Genomic DNA, 24,046 nt, shown 5'->3' on the forward strand with positions numbered 1-24,046 from the left:
AAGGCTGTGAGTATTTCACACTTAAAGAGAGAACGAGAGAAAGATTCTGCCAGACTGCAAGAACCTGAAACGGGAACTAGCACAATATTTGAAATTGTAACTTCCTGTTTCAGAAAAAAGCACACTTGTGGGTTTCCTGTTTTTGCAGTTCACCAGTTTATACTTCCTGTCTTTAAATGGTAAATGTGCCAGCAGGTTTAAATGCCACTCTGGCGTTCATACCCAGCTTTGGCATCACTCTTACCACAAATTAGGAGGTTCATTCAGGAGTTCAGTAGAAGTTCAGTGCATTACATTTTTTAAAAGAAAATACTGTGTAATTCACACTGCTGTTAATTTACCAAACACATTTGCATGCAGCTCACAAATGAAGAAAAAAAAACCATTATATACTCATGATTCAGCAGTGTGTTTTACCCACATTTGTGACCTTTGTGGTCACTTGCAGCAACAGATAAAAGAGAGTGCTTTCAACTAGAACAGATTTTGCAGCAACAATAAATTTCCTTTCTATTATGAAGAATCCTGTGTGTTGGCTAACTAGCTAAAAGACTAATTAAATGAATGTCATTCATCTCACAGATGCACAAACCAAACTACCTAGTCAACATTATGATTATGCTATGCTTAGAATAGTAAGGACAATAGTTAGGCTCGTGTGACTGCTGCTTTACTCATACATGTTTAACAGGCAGTGATTCTCTTAAACGGGGTGCTCTTACTCAAATAGCTATGTGTATGTTGTCAAAATGATGAACCTGGCAGGAATCTCCACCAGTTGATGAAAGTGCATACGTTTTCCCTCACAAATTGCATGTATAAGAAGTAAAGTGGTTGAAACGCACCTTACGCATTCTACTTCTGTCGCAGTATAATCTCACAATGACCATATTCAATAATCTTACTGATACAGAAAACATTCACTTGGTCAGAGTAGCTGATAAACATGTCCGCTTACATACAATTTCACTTTTTCAATATAATACACGCTATCTAAATGACATAATTAACCACTCTGCCCTCAGTAAACAAATACTTTCAGCCAGGATAGTTTGCATTATAGACAAAGAGCTGTTAATCATCTATAAACATCTTTTATTTATCTATAAAATATAAAAATCACACTTATGTACAGTTTATGTATAGTAGAAATATTTAAGCCATCTGCCCCATATTCAGCCCAGACCAATACAAAATGGCCAGGATTAAAAAAAAAAAAAAAAAAAGAAAGCTAGGGTTTTCTGTAAGAGCTTTTGTTCACTCTTTCTCAGTGTCTTGAAAAGGACATTGCATCAGACTGCAATTGTGTGCAGTGTCTTCTGTGCATGTCCTGCTGCTGCTTGAATACAGTCTATGTTGTTTTGCTCGCTTAGGCCTCCACAGACTCATCTAAAAAAACGTCTTATAAACACGTGATCTTATAAGGTGCTGGACAGGGAGTTTCCCCAAAGAGGAAATGAGAGGAAGTTAACATGCCCTTGGAATCTGGGTTTGTAATATTATTTGTGACCTCTATGCCACTTCTTATTGAATCATCGTTTCATTTTTGCACACTATTTAAAGTTGTTGCATCTGTCTTCTATTAAATGATAAAGACAAACCAATAGAAATTAGAAATAGAAACCAGAATTGAGAATTCAACAGTGTTGGTGTATAAACAGACTACATAACACACTTTGTATGAGCAAACCTGTAAGGTTACTCAACAAAGTAGCTTGTAAATTAATTGAGTTACACATCTGTGCCAAACTAACTGCATTTAGCAGGTATTAATTTTGAGCCTGGGTATCACTGGCTAGGATGCTGGCTAGTACATACAGTTCATTTTAAATCCTATTTGAAATGCAGTGTTGGTTTTTCAGACACACAAGGATCAGCAAGTGCATGTCTAATGCAATGCCATCTTAATAAGGAGTTAGTCAATACATGATACACATATAATGCACACATAATACTCTCTACTACTCTTACGTTCTACTATCTCCATGGACTGATTGCTATCAATTCACTTGAATGTTATCCATACTTTGTGGTTGTAATATGAGGGTTTTGAAACTCTGGCAGTCTAGTGCACACACACACACACACACACACACACACACACACATACACACACACACACTCACCGATAGTGGCGGAGTTCCGTCGTCCTCCACAGTGACAGTGAGTGTGTACTGCTGCTGTCTCTCTCTGTCAGGAGGTGAAGGTCTGGTCACGATCTCTCCGCTCATGCGGTCCATGCGGAATGTTAAATCCTGGTTGCCGTCGGTGATGTAATAGGACAGAACAGCATTGGGCCCGATGTCTCGATCGGTAGCTACCACACGTAGGACCGACGTACCGCCACCTACATTCTACACAAAGATACACACATGTATAAGCTGGTTAAGGTTCAGTGGTTAAGGTTCTGGTCTACTGATCAGAAGGTTTTGAGTTCAATCCCAGCATCAATAAACTGCCACAGTTAGACCCTTGAGATGTACACGTTAACCCTCTGTATTTCAGGGGTGCTGTAACATTGCTGATCCTGGTTCTCTGACCAAAGCTTCCTAACAAGCTGGGATATGTGCTGAAAAGGTTTTAACTGCCCTTTATATGTTTCAATAAAATTTGTTTTTCTAGATACTAAAATAACTGAAAGTCAAGACTGAATGTCCCTGGCAAATCCTTTAGAATACAAATACAGAATTTACTACTTACTAATATGCTAAAATTGCAAAACACAAAAAATTGAAATAATACATATTGTCTTTGCCTCAATTTTCAGCAATATAAAGCATATTTATAAATAGACACACAAGATGTCTTGTCTTAACTAACAGACGCTTACTGACTGCTTTCGGGCCCCGAGGCTCTGATGTGGTTTGATTGGCAGGCCGAGTTGCACTCACCTCACTGACACTGACGTTGTAGCCGCGAGGGCTCTGGACGACAGGAGCATTATCATTTACATCCACAATATTCACAGTAAGCGAATGATCCGTAAACCGAGGAGGAGAGCCGTTATCTATGGCCCGTACCTGGACACACATGCAAAGTATAAGGAAATACTGTGGGGTGAAATCTGAAAGTCTGAAGGCCATGACACTGAACAATCTGTCTCTCAATGTGGTCATGTTTTAGGGATCACCAGCAGGCCCCTGAAAAGAGGACAAATGTGTGAGCTGGAGTTTAACGGTACAAAAGCTCACAGACAAATAGCATTGCTTTGAATGAAAAGAGGAAGTAGATTGTAACAGGAATATCATTAATTATACTATAGTCAACAAAGTAGCTTGTTTCTGATTGGCTGGAAGATGTTTGTTATTTCTGTATTGTACCACAGTGCTGTTGAATTCTCAAGTCTAGTTGGTCAGAAGGTTTTCAGTAGTTGACGGCAGCTCTGATATGAGTGCCAGTTGTATCTCACATCACAGGTTTATATGAATGTACTTGATCTAATATAATTTCTATAGTAGCAACTAATTTACAGGGACTCTTAAATGGATTAAAATAAGTGATAACAGGAACTAACTTGTTCAGGGGATGTTTCAGAACATTAAACTTAATGGATAAATGGATAAGTACTACTTGTTGAACTTTAATAAAAAATTGTAACTGTTGGCAAATTGTTGTGGTATAAGAGTAATAAAACACTTCAAGACATGCTGTTATAGAAGTATAATAAAATTTGGGGTGGTAACTGTAACTCAACTGCTTAATGTCTGGCCACATCATAGCACTTCTATTACATCATGTTCTGAAGTGCTTTAATCCTTACTCATATTTGGGCAGCAGTAACACAGATCCTGTAAAACAAAAAAGGTGCTCATCTGATGTAATAATGTTGAAATGTAACAATAACAATGGTTTAAGCCATGCTATGCTTTTGCAGATGAAAATGAATAACAAGGAATTACATAGAAATAAATTAATTTTAATCTCCAGTATATGGAAATGTAATGGCAGCCTTTTGCAATGTGAAGGCGGAGCTAGTGTTAGTAAGTAAATAAAATGTCTGCCGCTAACTAACCGCTAACTATTAGTTAAGTGCTAGTTGAGGCCTCTATTACTTTTTCCTCATCAGTGTGCACTTCAGCAACAGTAACGAGGAGTGTGTGCTGCAGATCTCTCATGAGATTAGTTCTCACCTTAAGCAGATATCGGTCCACTGCTTCTCGGTCAAGAGGAGCGTTTACATAAATGTCTCCAAACGTGTTGTTGATGGTTCGGATCTCAAATATATCCCTCATGTTCCCTGCCACCAGCGTGAAGTTCACCTGGATGGAGAGAAAGAAAAGGAATGAGGAACTTAAACAGGAGGCTCATCAAGTGTCAGAAAACAGAGGCTAAAACTGATGACTCAGTCAAAGTCTCATCTCAGATCCCACTGTAGGACTGATACCACACTGATCTTCTCTCTCTCACCAGTCCATTGCTCCCGGCATCTTTATCCCGTGCCGTCACCATTGCCACTCTCTGTCCGATGGGCGTATCTTCTGGAACGTTCACCGATAAGTCTGATGTGAGGTCGAACTCGGGGCTGTTGTCATTCTCGTCGAGAATGGTGATGGACACCTGTCAAAAAAGCATGAACAGCAAATAGTTTGTAATAGTTTGTAATAGCAATAAAGATTTCAATAATATGTGCAGTCTAAAATATAAATATACAATTCAAATAAGTCCATAAAAAAAATATTTCTTACCTTCTACAAATGCACAATATGTTGGGAAAAATAATGAGAAAGCATTTTGGTTAGACATGTATATTTTTTGACACCTTCTGATAACACATTATTAAGTTCAGATTATAGAAGTTTCCAGAAGATTATAGAAGTTTACCACAGTGGATCCTCTTTTAGGCCCTCCGTCATCAGCAACCACTGTGAGAGTATAGGAGTCACCCTTCTCTCGGTCTATCAGACCAGTCACAGTGATTCGACCCTGTGGGACAGACACAGACACTGTGGAACAAGGAAAATGCAACATTTTTGGAGTAATACAAGGATTTTAACAGATTAAACTGCGTTTTATGTTTGTATGCTACTTAACACCGGACGTCCCATTCAGTCAAGCCATCCCTTGAAAATTTCTGTCACTTCTATTTCACATGATCTCAAATCATTTCCGTAACATAGATCTTAAGAATTGTTCCTTGGCTTTCCTTCTGTGTGTGTTCTGCAATGTCAGTTTGAGCCCCAGGTTAAGGTTTCTCACCGTGACAGCATCAATCTTGAAGAGTGCGAGAGCAGTGGGCGATGTATCGGGGTCGAAGCGGTACGTCAGCTGATTCAGATTATCTGCTGACTGAGCTCGCACTTGGATCACTTCTGTTCCGGTCGCTATATTTTCCCTCAGGGATGCTTCATACCCAGCCATCAGGAAGGACACAGCCTCGTCCAGCTCATTCAGCAGAGTGACGTATACAGTGCAGAATGCCCGATTAAAGGGAGGCGCTTGGTCTGTGGCTGACACATTCATTAAGTAGCTGGTCTTGGTCTCGTAGTCGAGATAATCCACAGTGGTCACTAGTCCTGTACTAATGTCCACCTCAAATTTACGGTCTGAACCCGAGATGAGGGCATAGGATACGGCACCTCCATCTCCTACACACAGATGTAGAGAGAAAGAGACAGGTGGATTAAAGTATATTAACCATTCTTGTCCCATAAATGTGCAGACTGAAGTGCTGAGAAAGTTCTGGATGTACATACTGGTTTTAATGATGATTACAGTGCCTTGCTATGTATTCACCCCCTTGAACTTTTTCACATTTTGCAGTGTTACAACCTGACACTTAATTATATGTCATTGCCTCTTAGTTGATTATCTCACTAACACCATCTTTTTCCAGTTACTGAAATTTGGTGGAAGGCCTTCTCTGGTGGAAGAGTCACTGTTATGCCAGAATCTGTCCATCCATCCATCCATTTTCTGTACCACTTCTCCTACACAGGGTCATGGGGAGCCTGAAGCCTATCCCAGGGGGACTTGGGGCACAAGGCGGGGGATACCCTGGATCGCAGGGCACAATCGCACACACACTCACCCATTCACATAATTTAGAAATGCCAATCAGTCCACCTGTGTGACGTGATACTGAAGTACACAGGTGGACTTCCTTCAACGCCCATCTTTATTAGTCATGTGCAAACTAATGATTTAGACCGGTGAATGGTGGTGTGTTAATCTGAAGTATGAAAACTACAGTAGTATTTTAGCTCTGCTAGGGGCGCCATCATTAATTGGGTAGTCAGGAGGATGTCTGGTTTAGTCTGAGTTTTACAGATTAAAGGCCTTAATGTAGGGTTCAAGGGGATACGGACTGCCGTTGTACCCGAGGGTACATTTGCATTGTTTGCACCTTGGAGCATCCGCACAGCACATTTTTTCTGACATACGATTGTATCAGTCATAGTTTGACTGACTGCTGCATGACTGAGAAGTAGCAAGTATTCTGAACATGGTGTTAGACGTGACTCTCTTTGAGTCTCTGTTTTTCCTACCACTACATCACACTTGTTTCTGGTCAGTTGGTGTAGAGTTTTTGCAGCACTGTATGACTGTCAGCTCCTTTAACAGCCATAAGCATGGACTGTATTCTACCTCGCTTGTAAGTTGCTTTGAAAAATGTTTATCTGACAGCCAAATAACATCTGCAGCTCTTCAATTAATACCAATAACACATAAGAGTGTGTGAGACAGGGAAGTGAGACAGGGAAGTCACTACAGACGTCCTAGGAGTTGTGCGTCATTAACAATAATAAAAAAAACACAGCATGCAGGTTGTCATGTTCTCAAGAATAGGCTACAAAGAGGAAACAAATCCAAATCATTCCAAGATAGTGAGCCCTTTTTGAGCACTATCTTTGTGCCCTTAAGTAGCTCCTATTGACATCCTGCATGATCTTCTGGGAGTACGCAGACAAGGGCATGCGTTTTCACTATTCTGGCAACTCAGGAAAATAATGTAGCAGCATCAGGAAACTGTTAATGCCACAGAAGGCATGTTAGCCAATTATTCATCTCCAGTGTCATTGCATATTGCAGGGGCTCTTAAAGTTTTTGCAGCCAAGGACCCTTTAACTGGAGGAAATTTTGTAATCCAACTGTTCATATATATGGGTCATTATTAAAATGTGTACAATAATGTTTTGGCCATCTATTGATGCCATGTGCATTCACAGAACACAATTTTGTCAAATTTGTCATTAAAATAAAACTGACATTATACTTAAGCCTACATGTTTTTGAGTTAATGAGGTTTGGATTAAACCCATTTAATTTGAATTGGCTAATAACTCATGAATAAATAAAACAGTTTTGATAATGGTTGGTTGTGATTTCTGTCACTGTAAAATTAATTAAAATTATACAATCAAAATTGTAAAAAATTAAAAAATTTATAAAAAAAAACCACTGACTCCCTGATTATGCTTCCCAGGCCCCTGCGTTCAGACCTGTGAGCAGAGTTCTAAATATATAATGAAGGTACAAAGTATTAGAGACACCTAAATATACTGTTGAGCTATTCTATTCATAGCTATTCTATTCATATACTATATTCATTCATTAACATGCAACATAAGATATTTAAACAGCATGTAGCATCAGTCAGGCCACCACTGATCTCATCACAAAATAATAGAATTTTCACAAAAGAGACACCTATAAAGACCTATAAAGAATGAACTTAAACAGCCTCCTAAGAAAAAACAACAATCCAAAACCCGGAATCCAGACAGGCTTTTGTACAGCTTTAAGGTGTGTTTGGGATCACTGAAAATCAAGAATTACACTGAGATTTGAATTGCTTTTGGTTGGCTATGTACATACAGTATACTGCAAGAAAACTAAAGCACTATATCCACCTGTGTCTGGGTCAGTGGCTCGTACCACGATCACAGAGGTGCCAATTCCAGCTGTTTCCCTCAGGCCAAGTCTGTTATATTGCTGCTGGGTGAACACGGGACGCTCATCATTCACATCCTCCACATACACTATCACCTACAGAGACATAGAGCAAGAGAGAGTGAGTGACAGTGACAGGTGGGGGTGAAGGACCTGGTTAGATCTCCTTCTGTTTGAAAGATGACACAAGAATTAATTGATGGCCATACACTCTCAGCAGAATGGGTACTAAACTGTACCTTTTGTACCATTACTATGGATCTTCCACCTGGAATTGTGCTTATACCTTTAAAATGATTTGATGTATATTATTAGACCTTAAGGACCACCACTGTAAAATACCATGGCCATAAGTTTGTGGACACCTGACCAACATGGTTGGCCCCCCTTCCCTGCTATAACACCCCAACTCATGTGGGAAGGCTTTCCACTAGATTTCAGAGGATTGGCTTTGGGGATTTGCCCATTCAGCCACAAGAGCATTAGTGTGGTCAGACACCCATGTTAGGTGAGAAGGCCTGGTCCCAAAGGTGTTCAGTGGGGTTGAACTCAGAGCTCTGCCCAGACTACTCTTGGCAAACCATGTCTTCATGGACTTCGTTTTGTGCACAGCGGCATTGTCATGCTGGAACAGGATTGGGACCCCTAGTTCCAGGAAAGGGAAAGCTACAGCATACCAAGTGTGCTTTCAACTTTGCGGCAACAGTGTGGGGAAGGCCCACATATGGGTGTTATGGTCAGGTGTCCACAAAATTTTGGCCATATAGTCTTTAACAATATGCTTTGTGTGTTTTTCCAGCTAAAATGTATACTGAAGGTACAAGTGACAAGGAAAGTTACAGTTGCATATCCTTTTTTTCTGAGAGTGTACAGTCCTTTAGAGTACAATAATGACATGAAAAGACCAATGTATCTTAGACTTTCTTAGAATTTTCTTTATACTTTCTCACTAATTATGTCCAATCAAATTTGCTTCATGTCACATTCTGATACTTTAAACAGAATGATACCATAGCATCCTTTGAATTTGCAATTCTGATTAGTCAGAAGGTGCTGATTTATTGTCTATAACAGCAGCCCTGACAGTGATAATGCAATAGTAATGTAGTAATGCAAATTACAGGTTTGTATTAATGGGCTTTCTCTAACATATTATAATTTCTGTAGTAAGAGCATACACAGGGTATGGTGGACACTCCACATAAATGGATTAAAAATGTGTGTAATTGTTGATATGGTGAACTTTTCTGTGAGGAGACATTTATTTAGTACTTTTAGCAGGAGCCTCCAGTGTCAGCACTTTGTAAAAGTCAGGGGTAAAGCTGCAAAGCTTCAAGATGGAAGGCTTTGTGGTTTCTTGGTAACAGGACAGTCTTATTAACTTTAGTCTTATTAACTTAAAGAGAGAGGAAAAAAGAGAGGCTTGTGAGGGAATGACTGTAGATGCTATAATGTAAGTGATAACCAGAAATATAACTTGTATAAATGGATAAAAAGTATGACATCATTCTTTAATAAATTTAAAAAATTGTGAGTGTTGGCAAAGTGTTGCAGAATAAAACAGTGGCATGGAAAAGAAATTCCATAAATAAGCACATAGTACACACATACACACACCCTGACAGAGCTGCGCATGCTGCCCTGGTCACTGTTGTAGGCCTCCACCTCCAGCAGGTGAGAGCTGCTCGTTTCTCTGTCCAGAGCCCGCTGTCCTCGAGTGATCAGACCAGACAGAAGGTCTATACTGAACTGACCGCCACTGTTACCTACACAAGACAGACACACAGTACTGTATATAGTCAAGTCCAAAAGACTAAACCCACTACCCAGAATCATAGGTACTTGTAGCCTTACATAGTTTGTCAGCCTTGTCAAGCCCATAATTTAAGTGGAATATTCAATGAGTGGTGGTTGATTGTCAGTACAGCAGTAACACTGACATGGTAGTGTGTGTGGTGCTGGTATGTCCGAATCAAGTGCAGCAGTTATTAAATCCCAACCTTCATGGTCCATCTAGTAAGTGTACAATTAAAGACTAAAGCTATTTTTTTTCTATGCACAGTGTGAGTTTTAGCCTTCATTGCTGTCACTTGCAGGCAGCAAGACGAGACAAACAAGAAAGATAGCACATTTACAATAGCTGTAAATTGTGGCTTGTTCCGGCAAACGTCTTAAAGGGTCCGTAATTTACCAGCAAAAGCAACACAACAGTGAGCTGTCAGCATCAATCCTGCTCTTTTACTGTACAAGCAATTGGCACTAGTCAATACACTACAGTAAAAAAAAGACAGGTAACTCACTCGCTCACATTTAGTAAGAACATTATCCTGTCTGGAGCCTATCCCAGGAACACCGGGCATGAGGCAGGACTGGGACACCAGTGCATTGCAAGACACCATGCACAACATATTCACCCAGGGGAAATTTAGAGTCACCAGTCCACCTACTGGCATGTTTTTGGGAAGTGAGAGGAAACCGGAGAACCCGGAGGAAACCCACATGGACAAAGGGACCCTGAAGCTGTAAAGCAGAAGTGTGCCACCTACTTACTTATGGTATTAATTCTTACTTATTATGCAACAAAGCAAATATTTGCATGCAGGTACAAACAGAAATAACTACAGGAGCGGACAGGATTGGTGAGACTGTTTCTCAACTCAGCAGTCACTTCAAGCTGTTTAAAATCTCCAGCAACACTGCTGCACGTGATACACACATGTACATCATCATTAACCACTACCTACCCACTCTTTTACTGTACACCACAGTATATTAATAGAGTTTATCTCTGTACAGTCAGCACCATTAAAGTGCTCTTCATGAGCAGCTGAACTGAAGGAAGTCTACTCCTCAGGTAACATTACCCAGTGCTCTGCGGTTGAGACGCATTCTGTGTTTACATGCCTGTGGTTTCTCATGACTTCCTTTCACTCTCAGGCTGTTTTTGTCTTTGTGTTTTTTTTGTTTATTGTGTTTGTGCAGTGCATCATTCCATCACTGCAACCTGCTGTGTATTCTTAGGTTGTGTGGTCATGTCTGGACAAGGCGGCAGTGAAGTCATAAACCAAAAACTCTGAAATCAGAAGAAAAAAAACCCTCACCTGATAGAATTCGGTACAGAACCCTGCCATTTTCTCCCTGGTCTGCATCTGTGGCCTGGACCTGTCCACACATGCAAGCGCACACACACACACACAAACACACACACACACACAAACACACAAAAGTGCAGCCTCATAGCAGTGAAAGTAATAACAACTACACATAATGAAAAAAAAGGAAACCTCATATAGAGCTCAAAACACACACACAAACGTGTCTGATAAAATTAAAATGATAATTCGGAAAATAAACAAACAAACAAACAACAGGTTGCCAGGACAACTTCAGCTTCAGAGTAGCGGCCTAAATCAGAGGAACCACACTCAGAGGTTCTCACTCACTCACTCACACACACACACACACACACACACACACACACACACAGTGAGCAGGGCCCCTTCTTCAGACTCATTAGTTTTATAAAAGGTTTTGGGGACGAGCAGAAGAAAGAGGACGCAATGGGAGGAGGGAAGGAGCGAGAATAAAGAGTTGGGGGTCACTCTGAGATAGATGAATAGAGTGGATCATACCATATCTGATCCTGTGGGGGTCTTAAACTTCACAGAAGTGCTTTATTTATCAGCAAGTCACTATAAATTACTCTGTAGCCAGGTTAGACTAACACTACACAACAGTGACTTGGTTAATCATGGCAAGTTTGATTGGCCTGCATTGTCTTGTCCATTTCTGAATGCCAATATAAATTTGTCCTGATACTGAGCGCTCCCTCTTGGGCCTGTCTGTCTTTTTCTTCTCCATGCTTGCTCTTCTTTCCAGCGTGGAAAAACAGAAAAGAAGCCAACACTGCAGCGACGACATTCACATTCACTGCGTTGTTAAGGTAAAGTTGTGTTTCTTGATAGACACCTCTCTGAAACGTGTACACATCTATGTTAATGACAGCAAGTAGTGTATAGTATATCAGTGATATCTGCATTACTTTTCTATGTGTTGTGTACTGTTGCATGCTGTTGTATGAAAGTTTGCCCATATCTACCTGAACATTTCAGTAACTGAGTATGTGCTGGTTATTGATGGAGTTTCTCTAATGAGTGAACTTGCATTTGTGGCCTTTTCTGGACATTTTTGGCATTTTGGACTCATCCCAGTGTGTTTTGGCTAAATTTCACATCCCAGTGTGTTTTGGCTAAATTTCACATCCCAGTGTGTTTTGGCTAAATTTCACATCCCAGTGTGTTTTAGCTAAATAGTTAAGCCATGCTGTGATCAACCCAGAATTTAACATGCTGACATTTACAAACACTACTGAGGCAAGCGAGGGATTGGTCATCAGCAAATCTGTGTGTAGGAGGAGATATTTTAATAATCCTCATTTGTATTATGCTAAAGCATATTCAAGCAGGCTCACTTGTTCAGGAATTTATTTCACAGGGATGTAATCACTTCAAATGTCAGCTGTGTATGTGTGGAAACCAAATGGCCTCAGAAGGATAGGAATATCTGACAGTTTTGACTTTGTGGGGACAATCAGCTGGTCCCCATGAGGAAAACCATTTTTTAAATACAAAAACTGCATTATAATTACGTCAATGGAAGGTCCCCATAAGGACAGACCAATATACTATATGCGTGTGTGTGTTGTTTTCAAATATATGACTCAATAAGATGCAAGATTGCACAAAAGCACTGGATTGAATCATGCTGAGAACAGATTCTTCCGCTTGCAGGCAAAAACAAAACTTGCAGCAAAATAACAAAGGGCCCAAACCTTGGCTTAAAATCCCTTCCACACCAAGAACAGCTGGGCCCAACATTTCTGTACACTAAAAGAATGCCCAGCCTTTATGTAAACATTAAGTATAACCAAACCAAACACCTAGAATAATGGCCCCAAAAGTCTAAACTTTAAAATAACTACACCAAAGGACTGAACTCCTGCTACATCAAAAACAGCTGAACACACGACTTAAAACTTAAAAACACAAAAGACCCAAACTGCTCTCCACACCTATTACAACCAAATATAAAAACTCAGAATCAACACACAAACAGCCTAAACATCCTGCCACAGCATAAACAGCTAAACCCAAAGCTTACAACAAAAGCTTACACTACAAAACAAAGAATGACCTTATAATGAAAGCACAAAAGACCTAAAATCCCTACCACACCAAAAAAACCGAACACAAAACGTATATTAAAAATATAAAAATATCAAATACAACCAAACTAATAATACAATATAAGCCCAAATGCTTAAGCTGGTAAGTTTAATGGCAGCGGAAGTCTTCAGGACAGAGGACTTTGCACTTGGTAACATGACAAGTTATCTCATTAACCTCAAGCGAGTGAAAAAAAGAGAGGCTGGTGAGAAATGACTGTTTACAGCTGATATAACAGGAACTAGCTTGTTCCACAGATGTTCCAAAACATTACATACAACTACAACCAGAATAAAATATGACATTCTTTAATTAATAAAATATTATACACTGGATGTGTTGTTTTAGGAAAATAGTCAGTGATGCTTCGCATCAGGCTGCATCACACCACCCTGTCATTGATTATTTTCCTACAACCACACACCCTGTCATGTTTTATGCCTTACATAACACATATCAATGCACCAGAATCACACCAAAATATCTGAACACAAAACCACTTTAGCAGCAATAGAACTGATTCGAGTTCTGTTTGGCAGATGTGTTTTAGCCAAACCTACTTCACATTTGCAAAAAACACCTACATCTTACCACATCCTGTTAATCTGCACAGAAACATTTGCACAAATCCACAGTCCAGATCGCACCAGCTGATAAATTCTGCTTTTCTCTTCAGATCCAGACAAAATGGACTCCACAAACAACACCCTCAACTCAACCTTCACTCCTCTTACTTTCACCTATTCTCTCCCATCATCCCATCTTTCCAGTTCTGTATACCCTGAACTTCATCATCCACTCCCCACCATCATCGGCACTGTCTGCCTGTTCCTAGTGTTCGGAGGGTGTGTGATCGTCCTGGCGACATGCAGCAGGTCGGGAAGATCTGGGGTGTGTAACGGAGGATGTGCTGCAAGAGAAAGTGAATACACTGGACAGACATCATCCAGTGAGCCTCAGCTGAAACTCTGGAAGCGACTTGGCTCTGGACGGTACTCATTTTCCTCGGTCCCATCATTCCGGAGAACTCCACAACGTTCTGCCTTGACCAAATCTAAGTTGTCGTTTCAACTAGAGCAAGACAGGAATGAACTGCAAGCGCAGCTTTCTATACCTTGCTTACTACAGTATGCTACTGAGATATAAACACTAAGCACAACCATGCACTGTAACACATGTAGTCTGACTAAAATACTCAGTTAACAACTCAGCACAGTGCAGTGCCAATTTTATATTTTAGTGAAATTTCACATTTAGCCATTCTCAAGAACCCAACCCAAGGTCCAGGAATCCTGCAACTAGCAGAGGCTCATGATCATAGATTTTGGTGTAGCAGGACAACATTAATAATGACATAAGCCTTAAACAAAGTTATGTCCAGAGGTTACAACAGTTGACTTACGCTATAGGCTGCTATCTTGTGAATTTGTACAGTAATGCCGTAATAGACAGTTGAGAGTTGAAAACATGCAGTCATCCTGCATACAGTCTAGCAGCTTGTTTTGTGGTTTTAGATGTACCTTTGTTCAACTTTGTTCAATACAAGAGGTGTGTTTCCTGTTGAGGCACAGGAAGGGAAATGTCATTAATTAGGACTGCCAGTTTTCTACAATGGAATTGGAAATTCCTTCCTTTTCTCAATCTTTGCGTGGGGAAACAAGGTCACCATGGCGCATACGCATTTATGACGTACATGCGTGTCCTAATATTTCTAATTATCCATTCCATAATCTCCATTTCCTTCTCTCATTTTTTTGCAATATATCTTATGATAGAAATGGTTCTTTTATGTCTTAGACACACTGTCTGCACTTACACTTTGCGTTTGTCTGTAGAAATGTATAAGCTTTACTTCCAATTACTTTCTACAAAACAGAGATCTTGGCAGTTGCAGAGTCCTCCCCTGAGCATGGGGCAGCAGGATTCCTGCCCTAGTGGACCTCTAGTAGCAAGATAAATCTTTAAATAAAATAAACTCATTACTTGAAATATGCCACAATATTACTTAAAACAGGGTTGCTGTTTTTTTTTTGTTTTTTTTCTGCATCATTTTGATGAATGACTTAAAGCAGGGGTCTCCAATCTTATCCATAAAGGGCTGGTGTGGGTGCAGGGATTCATTCCAACTAAGCAGAAGCCACATCTGAGTCTACTGAATCAACTGATTAAACAGGTGGAATCAGGTGTAGCTCCTGCTTGACTGGAATGAAAACCTGTACCCACACCGGCCCTCTGTGCATAAGACTGGACATCCCTGACTTAAAGCTAAGACTGTCTAAAAGTCTATTTTGAAAAATAAAAAAAGATTCTGGCAGTTTCACTAACCAAATAATTTAATACTTACTGTGTTACACATCTATATACCAAAATCACCATATTTAGTTTCAAAATTTTCCTTCTGTTCTACTTTGTACTAACAGTTATTAGAGAGTCACCATGGCATCTTGAGCTAAAATGTTGGTTAATTACACCTTCTCAGATGTTAGCCTAAGTTGAGATGAAGGTGTCATTGACATCAATCTTAGTGATTGTAGCTAAGACAGCATGTGCTACAATAAGAGACATGGCACATCAAACATAGCTTTTTCTAATGGTAGCATTTTTATATTTCTTCTCATTGTATCAGTGTTTGCACTGGTGTTGATGCGTGACGTGTTTATATGTACTTGTGTCTGTACCTGTAGTACACTGGTTCCTCTTGGGACGTTCTCCAGAATAGTAGTCTCATAGCTGTTCTGAAGGAAGATGGGTCTGTTGTCATTGACATCCAGCACTGCTACATAGACAGTAGCTGTGCCTGTCTTTCTGTCCCCAGCTGGGCCATTATCTACACGAAAAACAATATCAATAAACCATCAAGAATCTAGCCAATGGGAGCGTAGTTGTTAAGCTGACTGGAAGGTTGTGGGTTAAAATCCCAGGAGTGCCAGACAGCCACTGTTGGGCCAATGATCAAGACTCACAACTGCTCATCTATTAGTTTAATTTTTTTCTTTCTTTGTATTTGTCTCACTTGTAAATTGGTTTTGGGAGAAAAAAACAAATGAATAAATGTAGATCATCTCTAGGCCACAATGTTAAATCTGATTATCTGCACAATTAAAAATCATCCTCTGAGATCCATCTGTGTTCGTGTGGTTGTGTCTACAGTTTCCTCAGTCAACAGTGACACTTTTTAGAAGTAAACATTCATAGTGATGGCCAATCAAATCCCAGAATAGTGGACTTAATCAGTCAAGTCAGTATTGAAATTGATGCACTGTGAAAATCAAAATGCTTAAAACTCTAACTGTAGTAATAATACTAAACTTGTCAGACTAATTGCATATCAATAATATACTATAGAGAAATCTGTTTTAATTAGACAAATGCATTAAGGAAAAAAAAATCCTTAATTATAAAATCTGTATAATCTAGAGTACCTTTGACATAAGAAAAAATGTGTGTAACATTTTTTAAAATAAAAGTAATATTGTATTTAAATAAGACTGTTTATATATAAGAAGACAGGGTGTGCCATGACATTTGGCAAATTATTTTTACGCATAAATTTAACTCTGAATGTCACTCATGTGACATTTTCTATTTTCTAGTTTTCTAGGTTTATTTAATTTGTAATATCTTACGAAAAGCACAACACCTATCTCATGCTAAACATGGTGATTGTGTGTTAATTTTTTTTTTAATTTAATATGTAACCATTTTTTATAAACCTAGACAAACCAACTTAGAAATCATGACCTTATGCTGCATGTTTTTCTTTTTTTGATATTTGACAATATCATTCATGACAATATTATTCATCTCCCAGATGTCCACCCCAAATGCAAATAATTTTCTGATAACATGAAAAAAGAAGCACTGTTGCTAGGCAGAGTGGTTATAAATATACATACCTTTTACTGATTAGTTACATTTGTATGAATATAGAGCAATCTACCTTGGAGAATATGGTGCTGAATGAAAAAAAATTGTAATAAATTAGACAGAGAGATAGAGAGAAAAGCATAATGTCCTGATAATATATGTAATATATCCATTCATATTTCTGAGGATATTAAGTGTATAATTCAGCACATTCCATTTTGACAAAGTATAGGCCTGCTATGATACTCAGAAACCAGAGTAACAAACAATTTCTAACATTTGATCTTCAATTCTATTGTGCATTTATTTGAATATGCTTGTGTGACTGAGTAAAATTAGTGTGCATGTGTAGCAGTAACACACTTGAAACTTGTAAGAAGCTAAACTCTTCTTAGCTACACTCTGCACCTCTACCACCACAGTTTCACTCCAAACAGGAAACCTCAGTGCTGCACTCTTCACACAGGAAGTGAAGGTGTTGTGCTTCACATACTCACACTGTTGCATGCACCACTGAACCTGATTGGCAAATCTTACCTGTAGCTGAGACAAGCAACACACACACACATACTCACACACACACAGGTAGATAGGTGCAGACGAAAAGGCTCACCAATAGCCTCGATGACGAGTGTGTACGAGGCCTGTGTTTCTCGGTCCAGATCCACCACAGTGCGCACCACACCGTTCCTGAAGCCAACACTGAATTTCCCATCCTGATTTCCACCTGCACAACACACACACACACAGTATGATGTCTTGCATTCAACACACATTTAATACAATAAAAATAAAGTGCACATGATGTACTTAGTCACACATACAGAGTAGAGAGACTCTTCCAGATTGCACACATGACACATAAATATCATACACACATGCACAGGCATACACACATGGGCCCCCAAACCCCCTCACAAACAAAGGTAGTGCTTAATAGTATAACTCAAATCTTTTGACCCCTGACCTGTGATGAAATAGCTGAGTTCAGCATTGAGTCCAGCATCATTATCAGAACAGTTTAGCCGCGCGATCACGAAATCCCGCGGAACGTTCTCCAACACTGACGCGTTGTACACACGTGGGGAAAACGTAGGGGTCTCATCATTCATGTCCAACACTATAGAACACAGAGACAGATATAAAGACAGACAGACAGAGAGAGAAAGAGTTGTTGATGATTGTGCTAATTTGGCAGGTTAACAAAAAGACAAAGATAGCAGTGATACACAGAATGATAGCTAGAGAGACTGATCAACAGACAGACAGATAGATAGACAGATCAATAGACATACCGACAAACTGAGACAAACTACAATTGACAGGCAAACAGACAGACCAATAGAGAGACAAGACAGACTGACAGATAGACAGAGAGACAGGCAACAAGACAGATGGACAAATAGCCAGAGTAATATATCGACAGACAGACCATCCCACTGACAGATAGACAAACAGATCGACAAAAAGACTAACAAACAGGCAGACAGATCAACAGACAGACGGACATACTGACAGATAGACAGACAGACCAACAGACAGAGAGTCAGACATGCAAACTTACTAAAAGACCAAAGGACAGGCCGACTGACAGACAGACAGATAAACTAATAGAAAGAGATATACAGACAGACAGGCAGATAGATAACCAGACTGACAAACAGATTGATAGACAGACTAGACTGATAAACTGACTGACCAAGACATACTTACAGATCGACAGAATGACAGACAGATCAACAAAAGGACAGCCAGACAGACATGCAGACCACCCAACAGATTAAAAGACAGACTGACAGACAGATAGACAGACAGCCCAACAGACAGATAGCCAGGCAACCAGACAGGCAGACAGATAAACATTTAAGCTAGATGACTAGATTAAAATTGCTAGATTAAACTAGTGAACTATGTTGGAGCTGGAAATGTCCTCTCAAGCAGCGTCACTCAATATCCGACACTTGCTCTGGATCGTACCCGTGATGGTGAGGGTGCTGGTGGAGGTGCGTGGGTACTGCCCTGCATCAAACGCCACTAGCCGCAGCTGGTACTGTGCAATCTGCTCACGGTCCAGTGCAGCTGTGGAGAACAGCACGCCTGTGCTGCTGTTGAGGCGGAAGTCCAGCCGGGGCATGCCCATCTGTAGCACCAATGTCACCGCCCCATTCTCTGCCTCATCTGGGTCCTGTACCTGCACCTGAGTGCCCACAACACGCATTGCTTTAATTCAGCAACTTCCATTTGGGATAATAGTCTATGATTTCGGGCTATACTTATAAATGTTTTACACACTTGGCAGCAAGCACTGTGCGGGTGAAGTGTTTTTTTTTTTTTTCTTTTTACAATTTTCTTTTGCCATTTCATATTTTTCTTAAATGTGCTAACGCTGTTTTGCATGCACTTTTGTTAGGAAATATAAATATATACTTATTGATAGATGAAACATACTGCACATATCTTCAAGTATTGTGATACGATATTTTTGTCACATTGCCCATACCTAATGTACGCTCAAGGAACATGACAAGATTAAGAAACCCAAACCAACCCTGAAGATGGAAGATCCGACAGGAAGACCCTCCGCCACCTCTGCGATGAATGGCAGGTTGAGGAAGGTGGGGTCATTGTCATTAAGGTCCAGCAGATTGACGTAGACGGTGGTGCTGGCTGACGAGCGCAGTGGCGGGTTTCCACCTCAAGAGGGCAGTAGAGCATTAAGTACAAACCCCAATCATACAAACTCAAACATGACTTCTCTTCAGTCATTAAATCAACTCGGGGGGTAGAAATCATTGAGAAGAGAGAAAAATAGGTTTGAGAAGCAATTTAAGGATCAGAGACACTCAGACAAGCAGACGTGGATAGGACAAAAAAAACCACTATGTCTGCTATAAAAAGTCTGGTCTGACTACCAAGAACAATTTCATTATACTTGGGTTATATTAGTATTATTATTTTACAAAACAATTCCGGGTTTTCTTTCTTTCTTTCTTTCTTCCTTCCTTTTATATAACTAAAAACTAAAACTAAAATAAATAACATTCTTTAGAAATACTCTGCTATTGATTAACATTTGTACCACATTTTATTACTGCACTGTGCTGCTGTAACCTGTCCATCTGTCCGTCCATCCATCCATCCATCCATCTACCCACCAATCAACCAGCCTATCAAATAATTTTAAACAATCTGTCAACAGTGTATGGTTGGTGATATTTAGTAGAATATCTGTAAACATTCTATAGACTTAATTAAGTACTAACTCTTTTTGTCACTTCATGTGGATGGTCCAGCACCCGATTTTGTGGATCATTTATTGACTATTATCTTTGTTCTTAGTCCTATCACAATTTCACATTCAGTCTTTTGATATGATGAGAATTAGTTGATATGTTGCTTTATGTCAGATAGATATTTGCAGAGTGGCTCCATCAGACTATCCAAATAAAGTGTTACCTTATTGTTACAGAATAAATCCAACATACTGCTGACCCTCCATCCATATCCCACTTACAACAAAATGTAATTAGAGGCTTAACTCATAATAATGCCAAATTCCAGTCCAGTGTCCAGTAGGAATTGAATGACATTCTTGGGGGTGTGCGTGCATGTGTGTGTGTTTTACTCACGATCAGTGGCTGAGATGACAATGGTCCTCATGAGTTGGGCAGCTCGGGGATCCATGCTCTCTCTGTCCAGCACGGCGCCGCTGGTGCGAATCTTCCCGGTTCTGTTGTTGATGATGTAATAGGGGTTTGCTGGACTGATACTGTATACGACTGTCCCGTTCTCTCCATTATCAGTGTCCAGGGCCAGCACCTGCAAAAAGAGAGAAATAAATGGCCAACATGGTGGTAAGAACACTGCCCTGACACACTGGCCTCAGGCAAAATCAAATCATAGGAACCTAACCTTCCTGAAGGGCATGGTGGGAGATTTACGTGCCTGGAGGCATAGTGCAATGCCGTCTCAAACCTTACTGTTACATTTTTAAAGAGACGATCACTTCATAGCACTAATGCAGAAATGCTGCAAATTGCCTAAGTGGTCATTAGAAAAACAAAGAGTTTTTGGGTCTTTAATTATTGAAAAAGTGACAGCAAGTGCTGTGCTGACTACAGAGAGAGAGAGAGAGAGAGAGAGAGAGAGAAAGCAGGCACTAAAGGTAGTTCATGCTCTTACAAGCAGCAGTAAAGAGCAATGTATTTTAAAGTTCACTCAGCTGATTGTAATTACAATTTTTCTGCTCTCTGTCTCTCTCTGTCTCACAAACACATACCAGTGGGTATATGTAACCTGGAGGCTTTTTTTTTTTTTTTTTTTTTTACATAAAATCTTCTTTCCAATGCCCTTTTACTTCCATTACTACTAAAATATATTTAAAATGATTAATATGTGTATGAACAAAGATGAAGTAAATTTGGTGTAAATCAGTTTTAACCCCTTAAATGCCTGGTTCAGCGCAAGTTCAGTTATTTAAATATGAATTATTCAGCATCAACACTGAAGCATCCTGGGAGACTGAGAGGCTAAAATGTCTTGCCATTGTCAATAAAACAGTAAATATTTACTGAGATTGCTGATTACAACATTTCCACATAAGTTACAGGTGATGGAAGTTAGCTACAAGTTAGAAATGAGAAACAGAGAAGAGCAGGATGTGAATTTAAACAAGTCAAGGAAAAGATGGACTCTTTTTTGTTTTATATTCCTGCTGGAATGACTGACACTATGAAATGTTCCAGACAATTGAACACATGTGGCAGTATTTCTGTGGCATCAAAGCACAATAAGTAACGAATAAAACACTTAGGGGCTGTGCTGTTATAGGAAATTAATCATTGACCAGGTGCTGTGATATGGCCTGATACAAAGCAGTTACTGTTACTATCATGGAGATTGCTTCCAAATAACAGCATGTCTCAAAGTGTTTTATTCTGCTTATACCACAACAATGTACCAATAACACATACTTTTTAACTAGTTATTGTTACTTTTAATGTTGTGGAACATCTGAGAAAGTCATACTTCCTTAGTAAAACACACACACTGTTTCTCTTTCCTAGTGTTTAAAAGCTGACAGGTTCCTCTCTAATCGTGGTGAGAAGGTAATTACCTATGCAATTCACTGCAGGCTACATTTTGATTAGTCACCCGAACCTCTTAATTAAGCTTTGAGTTGGCTTGTTAATTAATGGACATATTCAGGGGCTTAATTAGAAAATAAACTCCAATAGCAGGACATGATGAAGGGCAATAAAGTGCTAGCATCCATCCATCCATGAGTATATTTTTATATACTCAAACACTGCTCAGGAAGTAAACTATAAAAATATGCAAATGGAAAATGGATTAGGAAGGTTACAAACTCTGGAATAGTGCACTCTAAAGTGAATATGGTGTGATTTTTGATAGATTAGGATGTTTAGTGTGAAATTAGCAAGAATAATCACTATAAGGGTTAATTGAAAGTACTCACAGAGATGACATCGGTATTGATGGGACTCATTTCCACGACGTTAGCTAGATATGGCTCATCCTGCCACATGGGGGCATTGTCATTAATATCCAGGACAGTGATGTTGACCTGCGTAACAAACAAAAAACAATCCCATAAACACGAATACTTCAAATATTAATTAGAATTGTACACAATATACCATAATATCAAATAACACAAAATACCAAAGCTAAACTAGTTGTACACCCCTTGAGGAAAAAAGGGTTGCTCAGGGCTTCTCTGCATAGTTATGGGTTGTTGGCTTCGTTAAGGCACCATCTCTGAAAGGGAACCATCTGTTGTAGCTGACTTCATAGCACCTTTAAAGGTTCCCACAACAAAACTCATTAAAGAACATTTTACAGATGGAGTGCTTTCTCTTAAGGATTATGTGTTTTGTTCCTCATATACCACAGCAATTTCCCAATGCTAACATTCGTTTTGTTTTTTTGTTTTGTTTTGTTTATTAAAGAATAACTCTGCATATATGAACCTATTTATAGTTACACTTAAACAATAGTACTATAACTTATAGCAGCTATAAACAGTGGGAGAACAAGGAGAAAATTTCAAAGATACACCTCAAATATGAAAAATAAAGTGTGCTGTTACCGTGGCGATGCCGGTTTTCTGTAGAGGCCCCACCCCTCCATCCACAGCTCGCACGATCAGAATGTACTCAGACTTCACCTCACGATCCAGCAGAGCCGTGGTGGTGATCTCCCCTGTAAACACCCACACCCACACACACACACACAGAAAAGACACAAACATTTCACCTTCCCATCCATCACAGCTAGTGCTAACCGTCCCTACATACACACACACATACACACACACACACACACACACAAAAACCCTGCATTCCAATCCTTTTTTCAACCTGTCCTCAATGCTGTGGCTAGGGAGTGTGTGTATTTAAGCTCTCGGCATTAATCAGTAAACCAATATATATTAAAACAAAAATGTGGGTTTTTTTTTAGAAATTTTAATTTCACAGTTCCTCTTTTAAATTTTTGATGACTCATTTTGATGACTAACTAATCCAATTTGCATCTAATAAAATGCTCTCTAGAACGAGCTTTGGATTTCATTTCATTAGGTCAGCTTGCTAACTAGATTTAAAAGACTCAAGTAATGACAATATGTCATAAGATTCACTTTAAATGTTAAATCACACTTTCCCCATTCTCTGAAATGGCCACAAATCACAATGCCTTCTGGGTATGTTCTCCTAAATCTACACTTATGTTCACAGTAATCCCTTGGGCCTGTAACAAAATGAACAAAATCCAATGAAAGGGGACTTGTAACAAACTTCTCTTCAGCTGATATTGTATTTTATTGACCTTTAAGATGGTGGCAAGGGCTCCCTTAAGAGAAAAAAGACACAGGAAGTTGATAAAGTCGCAACCTGATTTCACATCCCATAATAGTGTCCTCGGTGGTTATCAGAATATAATTATGATCATTGCAATTATTATGTAATTATTATACTACATTTAATGGCTAAATCAAACTTATGTGGTTTTTTATCTTGGGGGTTCAAACGTCCAGTATGGTT

General features: G+C 39.4%; 1 protein-coding gene across 4 annotated transcripts in view; it reads right to left on the reverse strand.

Moving 5' to 3' along the window:
* cdh23 (cadherin-related 23) overlaps positions 1 to 24,046 on the reverse strand; it is a 229,770-nt gene that overhangs the window by 46,846 nt on the left and 158,878 nt on the right. For 2 of the 4 annotated variants that reach the window (XR_008301434.1, XM_053232579.1), the window contains exons 1-4: positions 4,408 to 4,772; positions 4,131 to 4,259; positions 2,892 to 3,020; positions 2,127 to 2,354 (exon numbers count right to left, since the gene is read on the reverse strand). Coding sequence is in view for 3 of the 4 variants with exons in the window: in XM_053232579.1 (XP_053088554.1) it covers positions 2,127 to 2,354; positions 2,892 to 3,020; positions 4,131 to 4,259; positions 4,408 to 4,449 (528 nt within the window). In the remaining variant the exon portion in view is untranslated. Of the gene's footprint in view, positions 1 to 2,126; positions 2,355 to 2,891; positions 3,021 to 4,130; positions 4,260 to 4,407; positions 4,773 to 4,821; positions 4,924 to 5,196; positions 5,586 to 7,850; positions 7,987 to 9,507; positions 9,657 to 10,991; positions 11,053 to 15,793; positions 15,943 to 17,595; positions 17,710 to 17,949; positions 18,103 to 18,959; positions 19,180 to 19,530; positions 19,677 to 20,611; positions 20,802 to 22,461; positions 22,570 to 22,665; positions 22,803 to 23,094; positions 23,208 to 24,046 lie in introns of those variants that run through there. The other 2 variants (XM_026939035.3, XM_053232580.1) reach the window with 2 other exon arrangements.

This window comes from Pangasianodon hypophthalmus, chromosome 3 (assembly GCF_027358585.1).
Source record: "Pangasianodon hypophthalmus isolate fPanHyp1 chromosome 3, fPanHyp1.pri, whole genome shotgun sequence".
In the NCBI taxonomy this organism is placed as follows: Eukaryota; Metazoa; Chordata; class Actinopteri; order Siluriformes; family Pangasiidae; genus Pangasianodon; species Pangasianodon hypophthalmus.